General features: G+C 39.3%; 2 protein-coding genes across 3 annotated transcripts in view; one reads left to right on the top strand and one right to left on the bottom strand.

Annotated features, from left to right (window-relative positions):
* Positions 1 to 15,227, bottom strand: part of LOC137970788 (uncharacterized protein PF3D7_1120000-like) — a 20,892-nt gene extending 5,665 nt beyond the window's left edge. Inside the window, exon 1 of one of the 2 annotated variants that reach the window (XM_068817358.1) lies at positions 15,181 to 15,227. The gene's annotated coding sequence lies outside the window, so the exon portion shown is untranslated. Of the gene's footprint in view, positions 1 to 481; positions 618 to 15,180 lie in introns of those variants that run through there. The other variant, XM_068817357.1, reaches the window with a different exon arrangement.
* On the top strand, positions 5,770 to 6,582 carry LOC137971824 (uncharacterized). Its single transcript, XM_068818580.1, has one exon. It carries the CDS (start codon positions 5,770 to 5,772, stop codon positions 6,580 to 6,582), a length of 813 nt encoding a protein of 270 aa, XP_068674681.1.
* Positions 15,228 to 22,500: the final 7,273 nt, after the last annotated feature.

Here is a 22,500-nt window from a genome sequence, read left to right as displayed (position 1 = left end):
TTGGGTATCGCTAAACCATTTCTTTATGGCATTGAGCTCAATATCATCATGTAATAAAATATGTGTCACTCAAGTGATAAAGATGTCTAATTCTTTTGTCTGGTTATTAGGCCATAGTTAAGCACAAGTACTTTCATTATAAATTGTGTTTTGTGCCGTCAGTCGAAGTGCTCTTCACACAAGTGACGCACTCTGAGAAAAGATAGATCAGTGCCCCTGCTTCATGCTAGATTGAGTATACTAGATTTCCAAATTCCAAAATGGACGTTGATTTAAGCCGGGTAGGAAGGTATAGTTTTCATTTATGACGTTTGCAGTTTCCTTGAGCCGAAAATCCCTGATACTAAGGAACGAAAACCATTTGCAACAACAATCACTGAACAATGTGTTAAGGATAAGTCAATCTATGCAACGACTTGATAACAATTCTTCCGGATTTAATCATTATCATAACGAGAAAAGCACTATTTACTTTTCCTACCTTGACCGCAGATTAATCTTTTCTTTTAGGTAAGTCCCAAATGTTGAAGCATCGCAGCCGTTCGGAAGGTGTTCGGTGGCAAGACGCTCCTGGTCGAATCAAATCTCTCTCTTAACAAGAGCTTGGCGAACCCCTGTATGTTAAACCAGTCAGTGGCTTCTTCAATGTCACTTTACTCTTTATCGATGCGTTTCGCCTCAACAAAAGAATCACGAGGCAGAACAAACTCCGCCGTTCTCTTGTTAATTGCAAGTGGCACTTTACGGATTATTTTGGGTCCCTTTGTCGTCAGTAAATGATAGAGTTCAACCGTTGAATAAGCATTACCTTTCGTTAATTAAAACACAAAAACGTCGCCTTTGTTTGAAAGGAAATTGAGCCTTTTGTTTGGTTGACAAGATGTCGTGGACGAGAAATCGTGTGTGGTCAAGAGTAGCGTATTTGCCTTCAATGTGAAAATTGCATTTGATGTTACAAATCTTCCGACACCTACTTTTGTTTGTGTCCATTCATATTTACGACCCAAACCATACAAAATGAGAGGAACTACCACCTGGGCATAACACTCATACCCTCGGTTTCAAAACGAGTTCACATCACCAAAGATTTCGAGGCCCAAATTATCGCCGATTTCCCTTCACTCTTTAAGGAATACATGACATCAAAAGCACGTCTTTACCTAAACTTCTTTGGCTGCAGGGCTGGCGTAGTGGTGAGAGTACGCGCCTCCCACCAATGTGACCCGGCTTCCCTTCCCCGACTTGCCGTCACATGTGGGTTGAGTTTGTTGCCGGGTTCTCTACTCTGCTCCGAGAGGATTTTCCCCGGGTACTCCGGTTTTCTCCCCCCCCCCCCATCAAAAACCAAAATTTGTGTTAATTTGTTGATTTCAGTTCACAGTGCCCTCAATTAGCGCTCCAGCGCTAGAACGACTAGACACTAAATTAAGTTTCTTTCCTTTCCTTTTATTCTTCTGGGTGTGACTTGGATGATCCACAGAGTATAATATTTACAATAATATTGGTTAATACAAATCTTAATAAATGTTTTCATGTACAACATGAATCTTTCTAATCCACCTTATTTTATATTGAAACGAATGACTGTACAGGACTTGCGGGATGGCATGCTCTATTTTCCTTGGATGTCAAATTTACATCCAAGGAAGACTGAGCATGCCATCATGTTGTCCTTTAGATTCTTTATACCCTTTATTGTATGGCAAGCAATTATCAGGCTACGTGGAAAACTCTGATTCGCTGGTTTTTGGTCGGGATTTTACAGTACGGACCATTACCATGGAAACGGTCCGTTTCGGCATTCTTTTTTTATCCCACCCTCCCTCCCTCTCTTTCCCTCTCTCGGGAAATTCAAGTTGAGCGAATCACAAAAGTTTTAAAGAAGCGGAATTTAATTATTTTCATCGCATCAGTACAATTATGGCAACCGGAATTTAGTGTTACATGTAAAAGGTAACGGTTCAAAGTTCGCTGATGGAAGACGAAGATTACGAAAATTCACCAAGTGGAGCTGCTGAAGTGTTCTGCATGCAGAATATATTAATTATTCATTCGCGCTATTGTTTTCCAGAACAATGCGTATACCCAAGGGAATCGAATATATACATGGCTAATTTGTACTTACGGGATGATCAAAATTCTCTCTCTCTCGCTCCCTCTCTTTTTTCACCCTCTCTCTTTTCTTTGCCCTTTTTGCTCACAACGTGTCTCTTTCTTTTCGTCCCAGCTTTCCTCTTTCGATTCCTTTGTCCTCTGTCTGTCTTCTCCAGATCCCGCTCGGCTTTTTCTGTCCTTTTTTCTAAATCTCTCGCAGTCTGCCTTGAACTCCGTACCACTGTAAACCTCTGGATTACTTGTCCCTCTTCTAGACCACTGAGCTAACGTGTCAAGTTGCTAATTCACACCTTGATAATGATATTTCTTTGGAATTCTGGACGACAATTTACATAACAATGATAGATAATTATATACGCGTGCCGTGCCGACCACCAACAAATGCGCTGATTTTGCTTCTTTTGAAACGTCACCCCTTAATAATGCTAACCGTAACCCTTTAGGCTTAAGGTTGAACCCAATAAAATTCTTTTGGAGGTTAATCGAGTATATCTGTGAATGTCTGAATTGCTTGTTTTTTTCATCCCTCGTGCTGCACACTTAAAAGAACACTGCACGGAAGAGTACAATACTATGGAACGCCAACACTGTCTTATGTGAACCTCTTTCATTATATGCGGTGCATCTTACATTATATGCGGTGCCTGTCACATTATACGCAGTGCTTTTCTTGTTATATACGGTACTTTTGTCATTATATGTGGTACTTTTGTCATTATATGCAGTGCTTTCGTCATTATATGCGGTGCTTTTGTCATTATATGCGGTGCGTTTGTCATTATATGCAGTGCTTTCGTCTTTATATGCGGTGCTTTCGTCGTTCTATGTGGTGGTTGTGTCATTATATGAAGTAGTTTTTACATTATATGCGGTGCTTTGTTTGTCATCATTATATGAGGTGCTTTTGTCGTTATATGCGGTGCGTTCTTCATTGTGAGGTGATGATTCCCCAGGGTCTGGGTAGGAGCTTGTGAAAAATCCCCGGAAAACTAAGACCCTTTTCATTTTAGTTCTCAAAGCAATCCCTGGGCCGTTTAAAAAGGCGCAAACATATAATAAATAAATGCGAAGGAAGTCGGGAATAAATCACGCGCAAAGCAGCAAATAAGCCATAGAAAAGAACGGCACCAAAAAACCCTGTATTCCTGAAAGAAATATTATGTATATCCAAAAAATTAAGATCGATTTTGAGACGACAAGAAGGCTTTATAATGACGGCGTTTGGAGAAAATCTAGCGGCGCTTGCTTGATAATTTATTCACGCCACAACCGCGAATGTCACGCCAGGCGAGTCAAGGCCGCATGACAATCCCGCATTTCATCAGAAAGGAAAAAGAAATCGTTGTTCTAAAATGCCTCGCCTGTAACTGAACCAATTGTTCATTTGTTCTTCGGAAATTATTGCCAGTCGGGTGTTACGTCCTGTTGGAAATCAACGGCGGATTTTTCTTTGATCGATCTCTGTCGTGAGCGCACGTAAACAAATACCAAGGTCAACAGAGTGGGACTGAGAGGGGTGGGAAGCAGGAAGCTCTAACTTGGCGTCTGTGCATTGAATTAAAAGGTAACAAAGGTAATAATGTAAAGCGTATTTAATTGAACGATCAAAGGCTTATTCGATTCTATGATAAGTGGAACCTCCTCTTGCAGTCGCATAAACATCTCTGAAATTTTGCTGAGCTTATTCAAAATTTAAAAAAAAATTCATGGGTGTCAGTTAGGCCTTGTCCCGATAGATTAGTACACGGTATAAAGATTTCTGTAAGAATCACATGGCAATGTTATGGAGGGTTTTAAAACATTGAGAACCTTTACATATCAATTTGCTTATGGACATATTAAAATCAAAATATTTTTAGATTTTCAAAACAGAACGAACGTGCTCGGACTTTCTAACAAAGGCCCCCGAGTTCCAGCCGTACAATATATGGTCCAATAAAACCAGACGGGCAATCCAACTAGATTACGCAAATCGTATAATTTATTCCAATAAGATTATTCGATCTAAAGAAAAGAATGAAATACATTTGAGAAACCGAACAGGATTCATCGGTACATAAACACGCGAGTAAAACTATTGACTAGAATTACAGCATTGAATACTTACTTCTTTGACGATGTCTAGAAGGATTGTTTCACGGTGTACAGGTCAGCAACAGATAAAATAGGTCAGAGTATAACAGAAAACGGGTCAGCGAGACAGATTAGCAAAACATGCACATATCTTCGAATCGGAAATGTCTGAACTGAAAAACTATTCACGTGGCGTAATTACATAAGTTAGTGTCAATCAAAAATCAATCAGGAAATCAAGTTAATAATTCATTGTATTGACGAAACAATATAAGTACCAAAAACAAGAATAAAATGAAAAGGGTCTTAGGTTTCCGGGTCATAGTTTTCCGGGTCTTAGGTCTTAGTTTTCCGGGTCTTAGTTTTCCGGATTTTTAGTGGGGAATCCGGAAAACTAAGACCTGACACCTAACACTTAACCCGAAATATTCCAACATAATGGCGGTTGGAGCGAAGCACATTCCCTTAAATTGTACTACATTTGGATGCTGGATCTGCCTTTTTTACGAAAACAGTGTCACCAGCGCGATTCGCAGTATTCCCGCCGAAAAGGACATGTGACCTTGTTGACCTTTGAATTTGTTTACAAGGGCTCGTGACAGAGCTCGATCAAAGAAAAATCCGCCGTTGATTTCCAACAGGACGTAACACCCGACTGGCAATAATTTCCGAAGAACAAATGAACAATTGGTTCAGTTACAGGCGAGGCATTTTAGAACAACGATTTCTTTTTCCTTTCTGATGAAATGCGGGATTGTCATGCGGGATTGTCATGCGGCCTTGACTCGCCTGGCGTGACATTCGCGGTTGTGGCGTGAATAAATTATCAAGCAAGCGCCGCTAGATTTTCTCCAAACGCCGTCATTATAAAGCCTTCTTGTCGTCTCAAAATCGATCTTAATTTTTTGGATATACATAATATTTCTTTCAGGAATACAGGGTTTTTTGGTGCCGTTCTTTTCTATGGCTTATTTGCTGCTTTGCGCGTGATTTATTCCCGACTTCCTTCGCATTTATTTATTATATGTTTGCGCCTTTTTAAACGGCCCAGGGATTGCTTTGAGAACTAAAATGAAAAGGGTCTTAGTTTTCCGGGTCTTAGGTCTTAGTTTTCCGGGGATTTTTCACAAGCTCCTACCCAGACCCCGGGGAATCATCACCTCATAATGAAGAACGCACCGCATATAACGACAAAAGCACCTCATATAATGATGACAAACAAAGCACCGCATATAATGTAAAAACTACTTCATATAATGACACAACCACCACATAGAACGACGAAAGCACCGCATATAAAGACGAAAGCACTGCATATAATGACAAACGCACCGCATATAATGACTAAAGCACCGCATATAATGACGAAAGCACTGCATATAATGACAAAAGTACCACATATAATGACAAAAGTACCACATATAATGACAAAAGTACCGCATATAATAAGAAAAGCACTGCGTATAATGTGAAAGGCATCGCATATAACGTAAAATGCACCGCATATAATGAAAGAGGTTCACATAAGACAGTGTTGGCGTTCCATACTTGTGCAAAGAGCACAATCTACTCTCGTCGTCAATGAAATGCCCTAAACCTGAGTGCGGAAACGCACTCAAATGGCAAAGACGAACTGCATCGGGGGAAGGATTTGTTTGGCGATGCTCTAGAAAAAACTGCAATGGACAAGCTTCAATCCGCCAGAAGTCATGGTTTTCTGGTAGTAAGCTTTGCCTTGAAAAAATATTAGCCCTAACTTACGCTTGGGCGCATAAATTCACCACAACACAAGCAGTGCACGAAACCGCTTTAGATGAAAAAACCACCGCGACAGAAACGGTGATAGATTGGTATAACTATTGCCGGGAGGTTTGTGCAGATAGAATAATGAAACAACATGCGAGGCCAATAGGCGGTCCTGGTACAACTGTTGAGATTGATGAGTCCAAGTTTGGCAAGATGAAGTATCACAAAGGTCGCTACAATGAAGGACAGTGGGTCTTTGGTGGCATTTGCCGGGAAACCAAGGCCTGCTTCCTTGTCCCGGTAGAGCGCAGGGATAAAGAGACACTCTTGCCAATTATCTGCGCTCAAATATTGCCTGGAACACGCGTGATGAGCGACATGTGGAAAGCTTACGATTGCCTACAAGACGAGGGCTATCATCATCTCACAGTTAACCATCGCCTAAACTTCGTTGACCCAGACACGCTTGCCCACACGCAGCGCATTGAAAATACATGGTGGGGAGTAAAACGAAGTATGCCTCGTACAGGAACATCCGTGGATCTGTTTGAAAGCTACCTACAGGAGTGGTTATGGCGTCAGCAAAACAAAAGTGATCCATTCGGAAACATCATTGAGCATATCGCTGATTTGTACAATGTGCGATAAAGAGCCCTCTCTATGCACTGCTCGTGATTCGGCGAAAATTGTCGTACATTATACAGGAAAGAAAACAAACCCTCACTTTGCAGTGCTTTGGTGAATTGACAAAGAAGCGAAGGACAATTTTAAGAGCAAAACGAAGGTAGGTATTCAATTTCTGCAAACTTTTATTTGGTCCGTTTGTTTTGTATATGAGAATCTGAACCGTATTTGTACAAAGATTTCTTAAAATTCCACTTCTTTCGCTTATTTTAAAATTGACAAATGGCTAAAATTGCTAGAAAAGTGCAAAAATTAAGTTGAACATGTTCGATTTTCCATATTTCAGTCAAAAATTTTACCGATTTTATTCAAGTACATATAGACTTAGAAAAAAAACCTCTAAGAAGACCAAACAAAGCGCTACACTCCCAAAGGGCGTCTATTGTTATCACTATTGTTTTCTTGAAACAAAGGACCGTATGCATAATGAAGTAGGGACCTGTGCGGAAATCTTGCCGACTTCGCTAGCTGCTTGACATGGAACCGTTGAATATCTAGACTCATAAAGCTGTATGTACTGGATTCTGATCAGGGAGTTCAGAGACGGTGTTCGAGAAAGAATTCCGACCAACGCCAGCATCATTAATCGATAAAAAATTCATGGCAGAAATAGAGGCCTTCCTTCCTAAAGCAAACGGAGTTCACCGAACTTTTGGAACAAAGGATGGCCAAACAGCTACGTGTGGATTTAAGCAAAAGAGCGGGAAGATTCAAGACTTATATTAAAGCGCCGAATAGCAAAAGATTGCCGAAGGAGTTTCGGTAGGTCACCTCACTGATAATAACCTGAAAGTATATGCCTTAAATTTTGTATAGAATATCCTTTCTTTTTCATAACACGTTTGATTGCTGATTCATTGAATTGAGATTCGCATCATACATCCCTCCCTCTGCAAGGACAGTCTTTACTTTTGCAGACGTACTCCCTTAGTAATTTCAGGTCACGTTATTAATTTAAGGCCATTTAAAACAATACCAATAATAAGGAAAGGGGTATGAATGATATGTGACAGCTGAAGTCTAATATACCCAGCCCCTTATTTGCCACTTATTTTTATATGCCTCGTTCTTCAAACAATACTGTTCCTAGAACACATTTGTGGCCCGGGTATGCTATTTAACAATTATTCCTCGAGCACGAATGGGCTCTGAGTTAATAGCCCATGAGGCCGAAGGTCAAATGGGCTATTGACTCAGAGGCCATTCGAGCTCGAGGAATAATTGTTTGAGTAAAATCCAACTAGTTGGTCAAAAAAATATCGAGACAAAGCATCTTTCGCTAGTTAAAGCTAGACTTTAATTGTTGTTTTGGTTTTCAAAGCCACCGCTTTTCGCTACTAGTGGGCTATAACAAATAGCCTACTAGTAGCTCAACCAATCAGAATGCAGCATTGATAATAGACCACTAGTTGGATTTTACTAAAGTTACATATATCTTTTCACAAGCGATGTGGTGTGCAGTGGCAAGGTTTGGTGGAATACAAATTTCCTGACATGGACACCGTATGCCTTCACTGTTGTCTCATGTCCAAGCAATGTCACACGTTTAGTATCTGAAGCCTTTTGTTCCAAGCTTTTCAACAAACCTTGCCACTGCACACCACATTGCTTGTGCAAGGATATACTGTAACTATTTCATATGACATATTATAAAAAGGTATTTCACTTGTTACAGTGCACTTGTCACTGTTTTTCCTATGACATGGTATACCTTCACTGGTGTCTCATGACCAAACAATGTCACATGTTTAGTACCTAAAGCCTTTTATACCAAGCCATAAAAATAATTGTAACAAATAAGAATACAGGGAAGACAGTGAAATAATAACTGGATATGCAGCCTTATTCCACCAAACCTTGCTACTGCACACAACATTGCTTGTGCAAGGATAGATGTAACTATGACAATTGGTATACAAAGCTTCTCACATGTTATTTGTCACTTGTACTTTGTTTGCATGTACATGTACAGGTGTATGCGAGCCTTTACAAAAAAATCCAATTGTCTTGTTGGGTATTCTATGGTAAAGTACTCAATGCATTACTAGCATTTCTCATGGAAGATTATACAGCTACTATACATGTACATGTTGAGAGCTGGCTATCTAAATAATTATACTGTACCAACTATTTTGTGATAGAGTTGATATTGTCAATATTTTCAATTTTTCCCCATAAAACCTCAAATTTTATTTGATAAGTACTTAGTCTACATGTAGCTCATACGGTAACAACACAAAAAGGACATCCTAGAGAATTTTTATTAAAACTTTTGTTTTAATGAGCAGTTTTCTGCATGATTGCTCCACTGCTTTAGTTGTATATGGTAAAACTCACAACATCATGCTTTTAGTGCTTTGTGGCCAGGAACCCAAGGAAAAAAACATTATAGATCAAAGGATGGAGGACAGTTCGAATTTGTACCCCGTCATGATAGAATTTTTCGTCAAAAGCGAAAATTAAGGTCATTTTAACGAATTCTTTTCCTTTTATCACCATCCCAATAGTGCAGACAAAATAGTTTCTTTAATTGTCGCGTTTCATCAGGGTTTGAAAGTTATTTGATCACGCACAATTTGCAAAGTATCTTCAATTTCGACAGTGAAGATGATGCTTGGTGAACAATCGCTGCCTGAGTCACGCAAAGCGCAGGATCGAGACTCCCACGTTCATATCAACATATATATCAAAATATGAATACTTGTAATAGTTACAGCTCAAACAACAAAGGTTTTAAGCTATTAATAATACTAGTTTGAAGAAAGGATTTATGACAAGTTATTAGTTAATTTTCTTTCTCCTGTGTTGGTTTACGTGTTTCGTAACTCCACACCTACATCTAATTTTACCATTGATAGATTTCCACATTTTTTTTTTTTCATTTTCCGCTGACGATTCAATGTGGGATCGGCTAAAAACTAGAACCCTTAAGGGGTTCAGTCTCGCACTATCTAACTGCATTGAACCCCCACTGAATGCTGTATCTTTCACGTTACGAACGCGTACGTTTAACGCGCGCCTTAAGTGGGATTATAAGAGTGTCTTGATCCTGAAAGATATTTTGGAACAGACGGATAGGGGTGCACAAAATAAACTATCCGCCATCTGCCGATGTGAAATTAAAATTGACAAAATCTACACTTTGACTTGACATTATGATCAAGTAAATTATTGATTTTTCAACGATGGGGTTATATTACTTTGCTGTTATTCTACAATTACAAATGCTCGTGAAGTGACCAAACAAGTTCCGCTTTGCTTTGCCCAAGTTTTCGTTTCTTTGTTTTTCGTTTGAAAGTTTCTACCCGAGTCTTTGTGAAAAGTTCGCTCACACATACGCTTTTAATGGTAGATGGGTTGCGTGATTCATTAAAATGGTATTTTATTGTTTTCGTGAAAATAAACTGAACCACTTTTGTCAGTCAATGGTTATCTACACAAGGTAATTTAAAGCACGAAACCAAAAGTCATAGAATGGCATTATGAAGAATTTTGTGAAAAGAATGTTCCACAATGCGTTTTCTTGTTTCCGGTGTTTTTTTCGCAGCGGAAACAACCGCCTTCGAATTCGCGTCGGAAAAGCACTATCTTCTACCTTTTTTTTTTTTTTTTCGTGGGTTAAATTTGGTGAGCTTCATTCGTGGAAAACTGAGCTTGTGGTTATTTTGTAACCACGAACGTTTTTTAATTTCAGTGATGTTTATGCAAAATAGTCATATTGCGCGGTGGCGCTTTGTTTCCTCGTAGTTCAAGGGCCCAAAATCTCAAGAAAACGGTATATTTAAACTCAGTCTTCACCTTTGTGCAAAGGGAAAACAACTACCACGATACAGTCAAATTTACGGCTAAAATATCAGACTCAGAAATTACATTCTTAGACACGAAGTGTACAAAAGCGAGAGATTCAATAGAGATCCACCCTTGATGTGCAAACACATTATAAACGGACAGAGACCTTTCAATACACGAATTTCTATTCGTGTCATCCACCAAGCGTTAAGAAAGGATTCATAAAAGGAGAAAGGCTACGCCTCTTAAGAACAAATTCATCAGTCTTGACATTTAATAATAACATGCAGAGTTTCAGAACACGTCTAAAGAATAGAGGATACCAAAAAAATTTTTCAGAAAAAATCCTATCTGAACTTAACTTCACGGATAGAGAGAGGTCACTTGAGAACAAAGACAACAGCACACAAAAGAAAATATTGCCTTTTGTTACACAATACCACCCGGCTTTACCTAACCTCAAGAACATATTTATGGGAAATGACACCTTATTCAAAACCAACCGCACCTTAGAGAAGTATTTAAGGAGCCACCCATACTATCATATCGCAAAGGAAAGTCGTTAAAAGACACCTTAGTCAGAGCTAAACTTTGAAGGCATAGATTTTAGAATCGCTTGCGAATGGCAGGAGTCGCACAGGCCCGTCAACACTTTTTTAACATTGAAAATTAAACTAGTGAGTAAATGACCTCACTTTGCCCTAGATACAACTCTCTGAGGTCTAATCAGTCACGTTCTTTTTTCTTAGGAGCAAATACCCGTTTCCTTTTGTCAATCTGGCTTTTTACATAATATTTCACCGATTTCCAGTCTTTCTGCTTAAGGGTATCACCGGCTGTAAAAATGCATCGATTTTTCCTGGAACATGTCTCTCCCTTATCCAGTGGGAGAGATACTTAAATACAGCTTCTATACCTGCCAACTCTCACGCCTTAGGCGTGAGTCTCACGCCTGCGGGTTGAAAACTCCGATCTCACGCCGGCTCACGCTTGCGGGCCAATTTCTCACGCCTGATTGAAAAATGTAAGCTGTTGCCGTCTTGCTTGACACAATTTCCAAACATGTGTTAACTCAGACCCACGTAAGGAACGAAAACCATGTGTAAAATGAATAAATGACGATACCTTCCTCGTGAAAAGCACTGGGAGCGGGCTCGCCTTTATACGCGTCTTAAGACCGGGACTGGGAAATGCGAGGGCTGTTTTCGCTTTCGTCACAGTATGCAAATTTGGAAGACTTCGGACGTCTTCGGAATACTTCAGACTTCTTCGGAAGACTTCGGACTTCTTCGGGAATCTTCGGAAATGATCGTGTCGTCTTCAAAAATCCCAGCACTCCCAGGATAAAAATCTCACGCCAATATCTCAGAGAAAGTTGGCAGGTATAAGCTTCCTTTTCATCTGTTGACCATTTTGTTTAAGTAGTGGGCTCCGCCGAAAATAAAGTAATTTACGTTAATCCATGTTTTTAGATATGATCTCATGGTATGTGTTTGTAAAAGCCAAAAAGACCAAATAAAAATGAACCTGGCGGTTGGTAACGAAAAAAGAAACACAGTAGTAAAATGGGTTTTTATGCTTCTAGCCTGCGTAGCAAGCGTTCCTGTTCGACAGAAGAGCTCCGAAACGACTTTCCGGAAACTGGCCGCGCGAAAGTTGGGGAAAGAGACTGAGGGAACGCTTGCAAGACCCCCAATTTCGGAAAAACGCCCACACTTTAACCGTTGACTTAACACACGCTGATTGACGTCTTATTAACAAATTAGCCAATAACAGATAACCATGTTAACACAATCAAATGAAACCATGTTGTCTCGCAGTGATGAGCGCAAATTTCTATTGCGTCGAGAAGCCTGAAAAATTTTTAGGGCTTCAACGGGATATAAACCCGCGATCTCGCGATACCGGTGCGATGCTCTAACCAACTGAGCTATGAAGCCACTGACGTTGGGAGCTGGTCACTTCTGAGTTCACAACTTCCCGTGATAAGTAATTATGAGTGAAAGATATATATGAAATTCATCATATATTGCACTGCGGGTATGAAATCAAATGAAACCATGTTGTCTCGCAGTGATGAGCGCAAATTTCTATTGCGTCGAGAAGCCTGAAAATTTTTCAGGGCTTCAACGGGATATGAACCCGCGATCTCGCGATACCGGTGCGATGCAAAAAAAAAATTTTCAGGCTTCTCGACGCAATAGAAATTTGCGCTCCTCACTGCGAGACAACATGGTTTCATTTGATTTCATACCCGCAGTGCAGTATATGATGAATTTCATATATATCTTTCACTCATGTTAACACAAGTTGACTTCCGTCAAAACAAACCAAGGCACCGAGGAATCGAAACACACCCAAGCGATCAAGGCAGAATTTGCCAGTGTGATTTTAAAGTTAAATTTGTAACAGCAGCTTCTCAGCCGGGTACGACTGGTTAAGTTTCTTCTGAGAATTTGTTTAAACCCTCGAAAACAAAAGAAACTTACGGACAAATTTTGCGGTTCGGTTAACTACACTTTTCATCGACTGCGGGACTGCGGACCGCGGTACCACTTCATTTCAACACTTAGTTCATTGTTCATCGACTGCGGGACTGCGGACCGCGCTAGCACTTCATTTTAACACTTAGTTCACTCCTTATTCGTCGACTGCGGGACTGCGGACCGCGGTAGCACTTCATCTCGACACTTAGTTCATTGCTTATTCATCGACTGCAGGACTGCGGACCGCGGTAGCACTTCACTTCAACGCTTAGTAAATACATATTGACTTCCTAGCCGACTTCGGATTTCGCATTTAAATCACAGGCTGTCATTCCCATAGAATTTACCTCAACCACTTACTTGATCGTGTATGATGCTTTGAAATGGAGAAATCACGATGATACTCGAAAAGCCTGTTCTTCGTCTTTTTTTTATTTCGAACTCCGCACATCATGACAAACATGACCCTGAATTCTGTTAGCAAAACGGCCATTACATCCATACAGTTAAAGAGATAGCGCATTGACAGTTCTTGTTCCCTTTTGAATATAAAACCGAGAGCCAATTCACTCAGCTTCAACACACGATTCAAACCCTTCCACATCTTCCACCATTGTCTTTGTCACGCTGGAACTAACAGATGAAACATTTTGGTCGAAATTTGTCACCTGTCAATCATTGCGACTGTGCCGTACCAATCAGAAGCCCTTGTTCGTGGACGTACGGGTTTTTCAAGAATAGAGGATCTTCTTGCAGGCCTTCCCTCAGTCTCTTGCCCCAACTTTCGCGCGACCAGTTTGCGGAAAATCGTTTCGAAGCTCTTCTGTCGAACAGGAACGCTCGCTACGCAGGCTAGATGCTTTCTGTGGAAGGAAGTACCCTGCGAACAGAGTTTCTTCTGATCTTCCAAGAAAAATCAGGAAAAGTAAGATCGAAAAGACATTCTACACGCAGGGTAGGAAGGATGTACCGGGTTACGAAAAAACATACGAGTCCAGGTTAACTTTAAACCGATGATCGAGGATCGGCCTCAAGGTAGTCACCAAGATCTTTTGTGCCGGGCCAATCGATCTACCTACAAGAGGCCTTTCTGCTTGCCAGTTCAACGAAAATAAGTATTAGAGGGAAGGGCTATGATTTAAGGTCAAATTTTACAAACTTTTCGTTATTGATAAAGCGAGGAAGAGTAAATCAAGTATCAGTGGTGTGGTAGGAAACCCAAAAAGCCAGTCATTGCCTTTGGAAGGTTTAGCAAGTACGGTTTCAGTCGTTTGTTGAGATCTGAACATTGCATAGGTCAGAAGATTCAATCGACACTCAAGAGTCAAAGAGAATTACAAAAGTCTTACTTTCATATCTAATTTGGTGATAGAGAATGCGTATTCCTTGAGGAATGTGCTCAAAATTTAGAAATAAATGCATTTCATTTTGGGACCTGGCGAGGGTAGTTCATTTTGAACAAACGTTTCATACTTTCCGACTTTATCAGTTAAAACCGATGAGTAGTATCAAAGAAATTTAAAGAAACCAATTTTTTTTTTTTTATTTTTTTTTTTCTGAACAAAGAACAACGGGGAACATCTAATAAAACAGCATTAGCTTGAACAAACTGTAACCAAAATAAACTGGTAATATTTAAAGTGACAAATGTCTCGTTTTTTATCAAATGATGAATAAAATTTTCGCACTGCACGAAGTTGGCAACCAGAAAATAACAGAAAAAATTGCTTTTGTGTGTGCTAATTACAAAAAGTCTTTCATTACAACATGCTTTGTTTTTGTTTTGTTAGTAACAAGTTTCAATTTCAACTGAAGCAGGTTACACTAACTAGCTATTCCATCTAGGATACCCCCCGTGGCTGAAAATAAAAAGAATTGTTTGTATGAACTAGCTTGGAGCGCTCGCTGGGGTCCCTTACTGGCTTCAACTGCGAAGAAATTGCAATAAGACTGATAATTATAACAAAAGTTCGGTGAAAGAAACCGTGTTACAGTATCTCCTTTTTGGTCTTCGCGATAACGTATTGCTTTAAACCTTGTTCAGTCTATTAGGGTGCTGAAGTTGCCAAAGAACTTAAACGATGAAAGATTAATTCAAATCGACGGCACAGTGTTTGTTTAATAGCGGTGGGTCGACACGTTCTAAACCTGTCGCTCCTCATCACTGATCGATTTGTATTTAACCGGATCGCATTTTTTTCACTCAGTTAAAAAAAAAAAACAAAGCATTTCCGGTGAATTGTATTAAGCATCGAACAATATAAAAATAATCCAAAAAAGTACTTACCTCATTAATGTTTATGTGGAAAGCCTTTAAATCCGTGTCAAAATACGTCCAGGTTAAGATCAGCTTTAAATATTACTTGCAAAATGTATTATTCAACAAAATTGGTCAAACACCCTCGCTCTCCTGCACGGGCTCATACGCTTTGGAGAGAGGGGTCTGGGGAGACGTGAAAGTAACTTACAACTATGGAAAGGGTTACTGTTTATCAGTAAATCCCTTGGAGTACTAAATTATGAAAACCTGTAATGGAAATCAAAAATTGAGGAGACCTGAAAGAAGATATCAGCAGGTTTGCGGTCCTAAAGCGTACAAGTCTTTTGAAACTCGACAAACCATGTGTAATGCCCTTATTTTTCCCTATTTTGACTATTCCAGCTGTGTGAGGGGATACAAAGGGAAAGGGCTGGTAGAAAATCCACAGAAACTTCAGAATATAGAGCTGCTAGAATAATCACTTTCTTGAATTATCATTTACACTGTCTAGAGATCTCTTGGATGAACTGGATTGGGAAGCTCTAGAAATTAAGATAGGATAAAGATACAACTTGCCATTTCGATGTACAAAATAACTCATCATCTTTCTCCCTCTTAAGAATGAAATATTTTGAAGAATGTTCCAGACGTTCACTCTTACAACCTAACAAATTCATCAATCAACTTGCATCTATATATTCATATCTTCTCGTTACCATGTAATATTATCCTCTATTTATTATTCCACTATTATGTCAGTTTACCATATTCGGTCAAGAGAAAGCCCAAAATATGAGACGGTAATAATCAGTAGTGTCTCGGTTTGACCGGTTAAGAACAGAGCAAATACGGACGGAACGGGAGTTTTTCAATGAAAGAAATTGTTTTAAACAAGATGCAAAGCCTGACAATTTAGCTTGTCATCGCTTGTCACTCGTCATTTTGTTTATCCAATCATATAAAGATCTTTGGCTAGCTTTTTGTGCTGTTTACACCTTTCGCACGCTTCCTGAAGGACAGATGATGCATTTTTTTTCAAAACACTCTTATCAAATTACCCTGCGAGCAGAGTCTCCTTCGATTTTCCTAGATAAGTCGGGAAGAGGAAAGAAGACTCTGCGAGCCGCCTCGACTTTCTTTGATTTGCCGCTCATCCAAAGAAATAGGTGAGTCAGTCCAGTTTCGACTTGTCAAACCTGTTTTTTTTAATTTGTGCGCATGATCAATGCCCACGCGTCATCAATATTTTTTAAATCTACAACAGCGTGACAATTTTTAACTGTCTAAATTCCCATGAGTATTTCCTCCGTATGTCGGTTACAGAAACTAGTTTGCCAGAATTGAGAAACCTATTAATTTTTCCGGTAAAAGTTGAAATGGCAATTTAAAAACTTGAACGATCTTGAGTTTCGAAGGAAATGATTCCTTGGTTAGAGTTGTTCGAAAATAGCCCTACTGTTTGTTTTGGTTTTGTGGTTTGCGGTTACTAGTCACGCGTGACTGACTCCCGACTACGTTTGAATTTTTAACGCATGCTCAACACGAAATGTCGAGGCGGCTCGCAGAGTCTTCTTTCCTCTTCCCGACTTATCTAGGAAGATCGAAAGAGACTCTGCTCGCAGGGTATTATCAAATAAAATTGAGGCAAAATAACACCTGTTTTGTAGTGGAATAATAAATCTCTTATTCGATGCCCCTGCGGGGCTCGGAAAAATACTACGCAACTCGCAAAATATCCGCGCGTATTATCTGTTTTATTACATCAATTTAGAAATCAGGTGATCCTTGCAATCTGATTGGATCTCGGCAGTGTGATTTATTCCCAAATCGCACTATTTTTAGTGGGTTGCCAAACCCAGTCGGAATCTGCGTTGTATTTCGTGGTTTTTTATTTTTTTTCCGTGTCGGGAAAAGTCTTGCCCGTCACTCCCCTGCTAGGTGGTGTCTTTGTGCATAGAGTCTTCTGAGCGTATTTTGTTAGGTTTGAGGGGGGTGGGGTAATGCGTAGATTTCTCCGGTGCACACGGGAGTACATTTAATTATTAACCTGGAATGGCGTCGAAAGTCAGTGTAACGCGAATGGCGTTTTAGTGTATCTTCAAACAAAATATACCCTTATGGAGCTCAAGAATGGAACGTCAATTGGATAAACAACACAGGCGGTGAAAAATTTAAAGCGGCTAGTAATGGTCTTTGACAACAATTTCATTTTTCGCCGTTGGATATCAAGTAAGCTTTGTTTCTAATAATTTACTAACTTGTTATTATATACAACACTGAGGTCAAATGGCAATTCTTTTATCGATTTAACAAACATTGAAGGAATCGAACTCCTTGAATGCATTACTATGTTTACTATAAGTCGCATCTAAGTTGTCTAGCAAGTTACATTCATTTCAGTGACTCAACTCTGCAAAGGTAACAAAAAATTGGAAATGTGACATTGAAAAATTATTTGAATGAAAGCTTGTTGTCTATTTTGTGCTTTATTATTTATGGTCAAAGTTCTTTCGAAAAGGGTTTGATGTGAACTGTCAGAAATTTATTTAATTGCATATGCTTTGTGACACCGACTGTGTGTCTCGTTTGCACGCACACAATTGAAATAGGAAGGTTTTCTTGCCTCTTATAGCAAATATGTTGTTTGTTTCAATAAATGTTTCGCTGGAAAAGATTTCTGTGAAATTTCCACCTTTCTTAAATTTATCATGTTGTGTGATTTTTGAGCTTAACAAATTTGCATACGTGTGTTGAAATGTGATACGGGGAGGATTTTTGTGGTAATGCACTGTAAGCAGCGCATAAGTCACGAAAATAAACAGGTCTGTTGGAAGCGTGCTTGAGTTTCAACAAAATGAGCCCCACAATCGGCAAAAATTGCGACGCTGGTGAATAATAAAGTAGCTGCTATTCCCAAAATGATTGAATTACCTGGTGATAAATAACCTCGTCTTGGAGAGTAAAATTTTGACTTTGCAGAAACAATGGTCATCCTCAAGAGTTGGGCGATTGTGATCTTTGTGTTGAATTCGCACATTTTTTGTCAAACTTTATAACACTTGAAAGAAAAAGAAAACTAACAAAAACAAAAACCCGGTATCTTGCCATCATTTGACACAGATGCATCACTGTTTTGCGAGTAAACACGCTGCGATGTCACTTTCGATTTTGCGATTTACTCGGTGCAGCCAAAAGGACAATAACAAAATTCAACTCAGCAAAAATCTCCCAAAATGTTTTTCGCTGATGGTAACTTTTTATATTCGTGGTTCAAACTTAATGTTGTTTTCATGTCGTAAATTTTGTTATTGATGGCAAAATATTTTATTTTCGATCGACCGTCCTGAAAACTTCCTTCCGCTCTTCCTAAAAACTGTGTAGCCACAATTTTAAAGAACCCTTTTAGAGTAGCAGTAGTTACAGTACAGCGAGAAAAAAGCTCTTAGGCTTAAACAGTAAACAAGTGCTAAAATGAAAGCTAAAATTCTAAAAGAGTGCTTATGCCTAATCACTGAAACGAGAGCTTACGAGTGCTAGGCAGGCCCAAACACTTCATCACGATCAGAGCGTTACACAAGGCGATTTCGTGACCACAGTGTTGAATGCATGAATTCTTTCATTTATTTACTTTTGCATCAATATTTGTTTTGCATAAAGCAAGCTAACAAAATCTGTACCTTGCTTGGTTCGCATTTGTTAGCGTTAAAATAGAATTTTCGGTCCTATGCTTCTGTTACGAATTGGTATATTCAGTTAGGACGCCCATCCAGATACTAACCCCGCCGGAGATAGTTAACTTCACTGCACTTTTGTACTACAAAGCTTTTAGATACTCAGAGTACACGCTTAAACTTGTGGTGAAAAGAAGTTGTGAGGTAACTTGAAAATGATCAACATGTCAGCCCAGAAGCCAATGTTTCTCGATTTCCTTTTATTTTCTTCAATCGTTTTGGGTTCAGTACTTTGCTAGTGACCACATGTCTTCTCAGGGGGCTATTTATCTAAGACTTCTACCATAACACTACAATATACAATACCAAGACAATATCGTGTACTGTTAGAGTTACATCTTACGCAAAGACAACTTGAATCTCCTGGAAGACAAAACGCAGCTCAGTTTACAATATGGAATAAAGCGCTGTGTTACTTCAGTACAACACGTAAGCAATGCGTGTCTATTTTTTCTAAAGATGACAGGAATTTCTCCTCTCTGACAAATGATTAATAGGCCGATAGCCAGGTTTTTAACCTCAAACTAGATGCTTCTGTGAAGCATACACTGGCTTGCCTGTGGTACGTGCTACAGAAAATCAGAAGGCACTGAATTGTGTGGTATTGAAATACAGCATTCCAGTCTCTGAAGAATAACAAATAAAAGAGAAGCGAGAAACATTGGCTTCTGGGCTGGCATGTTGATAATTTTCAAGTTCCCTCACAACTTCTTTTCACCACAAGTGTGCCCTATGAGCATCCGAAAACTTTGTAATACTAAACTTCACTGAAGTCAAGCCCTGTTTCGCGGGGTTAGTGTTGGGATGGGAGACCAAAACAATAAACCCCTCATAAAAAAAAGAAACATCTGACCGAAAATACTATTAACGCTAACAAATGCGAACTCAGCAAGGTACAGATTCTGTTAGCGTGCTTTATGCAAAACAAATATTGATGAAAAAGCAAATAAATATTGATACACAGTTTTCAGAAAGAGCAGAAGGAAGTTTCCCGGACGGTCGATCGAGAATAAAATATTTACGACATGAAAACAACATTAATTTTGAACCGTGAATATATAAAAAGTTACGATCAGCGACAAACATTTTGGGAGATTTTTGCTACGTTCAAGTAAATTGCAAAATCGAAAATTTAACTAAAGGCATCCGGCTAGGCGTACATCTCTGCGACTCGATACCGCTTGCACTAACTTTAAGATCAGGAACTTTCTTCTTCAGGAAACTTTCACAGTTCTGTGCTTCTCTCCTTTGGCATTTGGTTGCAGTGCAGTTCATATCATGATTTTCACATATTTGTTCATTTAGTACACATTTGTTCTCAACATATAAACTTTCTTTCAGTTTGCGGACCAACCCCGGCCAAAACAATCGCTCAACAGCATCTTTTAGTGTGGGTCTACCGCAAACGGCGTGTGCATAAGTGAGTTGTTTGAGCGTTCCGAGGAAGAAGCTTAATACAACAAAAGGCAATATGCTCACAAACGACATACTGTCATGGGCTACACACTTCGCCACAACTTGATCGCGCAAACAAATGATATTTGGTATGATCACGCTCAATCATATGGTTTTGCCTGTCAATAAAAGGCATTATTATACTTAGGATCGAAATTCTCCAATCACAATTAGCTATTTTAACAACTTGTTTCCTCAGAAGGACGTCTCTGAAGCTGCCCAATCAAAACATGACGACTTCTATCCACTTAGTGCTATAAATTCACACAAACCACCAACACCTGCTTCCCTTCGTTTATTTCAGGAGGGGTTAGTTAGTATCTGTCTATCGTTAGAATCTCTCGACTCCTGTCTCGTGTTGCTATCGCACACCCACTAAAATTCGCTCATTCCTGGTCGTTTTATTCCTACTCGTTTAGAACCAAACAACTACCTCCTAAATGTCAACACCAGTAAATGATCACGCAAACGAAGCCAATGGCGAGAAATAATATTTCAACTGAATAGCTTGAAATAAAATTTGCGCGAAATCTCTCTCTTTAAAAAAGTTAAAGAAATATAAGGGCCGTTTATACGAGAGAAAATAAAACGCGAACAGCCCATATAAATGATGCAAAATCTACGTTCACAGCTTTCTCAAGCCCCGGCTTATCCTGGCCTGGGAGTTTATACTCGTATAAATAGTTCCTTTCGCGTATTATGTACGCCGCGTCCAGAGTAAGCCGCGGCTTATTTTCTCTCTTGTTGTTTTCTCAAGTTAACAATAACTTCATTTTACACAAGAGTGACTATACTGAAATCTTTTTCTGACCTTAATTAAAAACGATCGCCAGCTGTAATCATTTGCCAGAACGATCATGCCTACAAATTCCTGTCATCTTTATTTAATGCGTATTAAATTTCAACTCACTTATGCAAATTAGTTAAACTCGAATACTACACAGCACAATGAATCACAACAGTTGAAACATCTCACAAAAACCTTTTCCAGCATGAAATTTATTGAAACTAACTAAATATTTGCTATTGGAGACAAAAAAAACCCTTTCTATTCCAATTCCGCGCGTGCAAACAAGAAACAATCCGTCTCACAAACCATACGATATGCAAATAAATATATTTTTCAGTTCAAGATTGAACTCTTTCCAAAAGAACCTTTTCCAAAGCACAAAATAGACAACAACCTTTCTTTCCAATAATTCTTCACTGTCACATTTTCAATTATTTTTTTACCTGAAAACTGTACAGCTTGACTGCAAATTAAATGCCAATTGCCAGACAAATGAGATTCCACTTCGGTAAACACTGTGATACATTCAAGACATTCGATTCCTTCTACACCTATACTCAATTTCCCACTTACTGTCAGTGTTCTACATACCAGCACAGTTTATAAAATAAGATTAGAAACAACACACACTTTCTCATATCCGACCGCAATTGTTCTCGAAGACCATCCCTCGTCGCTTTTAAGATTCCAGATATTTATTTTTCCCGCCTGTTTCGTTATTCCAATTGACGTTCCATTCTTGATCTCATAAAGGTATATTTTTTCCACTAAAACGCCATCCCCGTTACCACGACTTTCGACGCCATTGCGGGTTTAATAATTAAACGTTCATCTGTGTGCACCAAGGAAATCTACGTATTCCCCCAGCCCCCTCAAACCTAACAAAATACACAGACAAGACTCTATGCACAAAGCCACTACTTAGCAGGGGAGTGACAGGCAAGACTTTTACCGACACGGAAAAAAAAAATAAAAAAAACACGAAACTAAACACAGATTCCAACTGGTTTGCCATACTGGCAAGCCAGTAATAAAGATCTGTTTCGGGTCGTATGAACGTGTGAGCCAAAGGGCCTCCGCTGGTACGACTTGTGGGTGACCCTTTAAATGGACTTAATGACCCCCGACTTGAAAAAAAACTGCCTGGAACACTGCAGTTTAATACCACCCAACTTAGTCCCTTCGTACCACAGGCAACCCAGTGTACGCTCATGGAGCGTCTAGTTTGCTCTAAATCGCACCATTTCCTCAGCCAATGAGAAAATAAGTCTAAAACAAAACAACTAATCAAATTTCAAGGCTTGTTTAAAGTGCCTATGAAGTAAAAATTAATTTACGCCTATTTGAAAGAGTTTGTGTTATGCAAATTAG

The sequence above is a fragment of the Montipora foliosa genome, chromosome 9, assembly GCF_036669935.1.
Source record: "Montipora foliosa isolate CH-2021 chromosome 9, ASM3666993v2, whole genome shotgun sequence".
Classification (NCBI taxonomy): Eukaryota; Metazoa; Cnidaria; class Anthozoa; order Scleractinia; family Acroporidae; genus Montipora; species Montipora foliosa.
The sequence above is the reverse complement of the archived record's forward strand: the minus strand, read 5'-3'. Positions and strand labels throughout refer to the sequence as shown.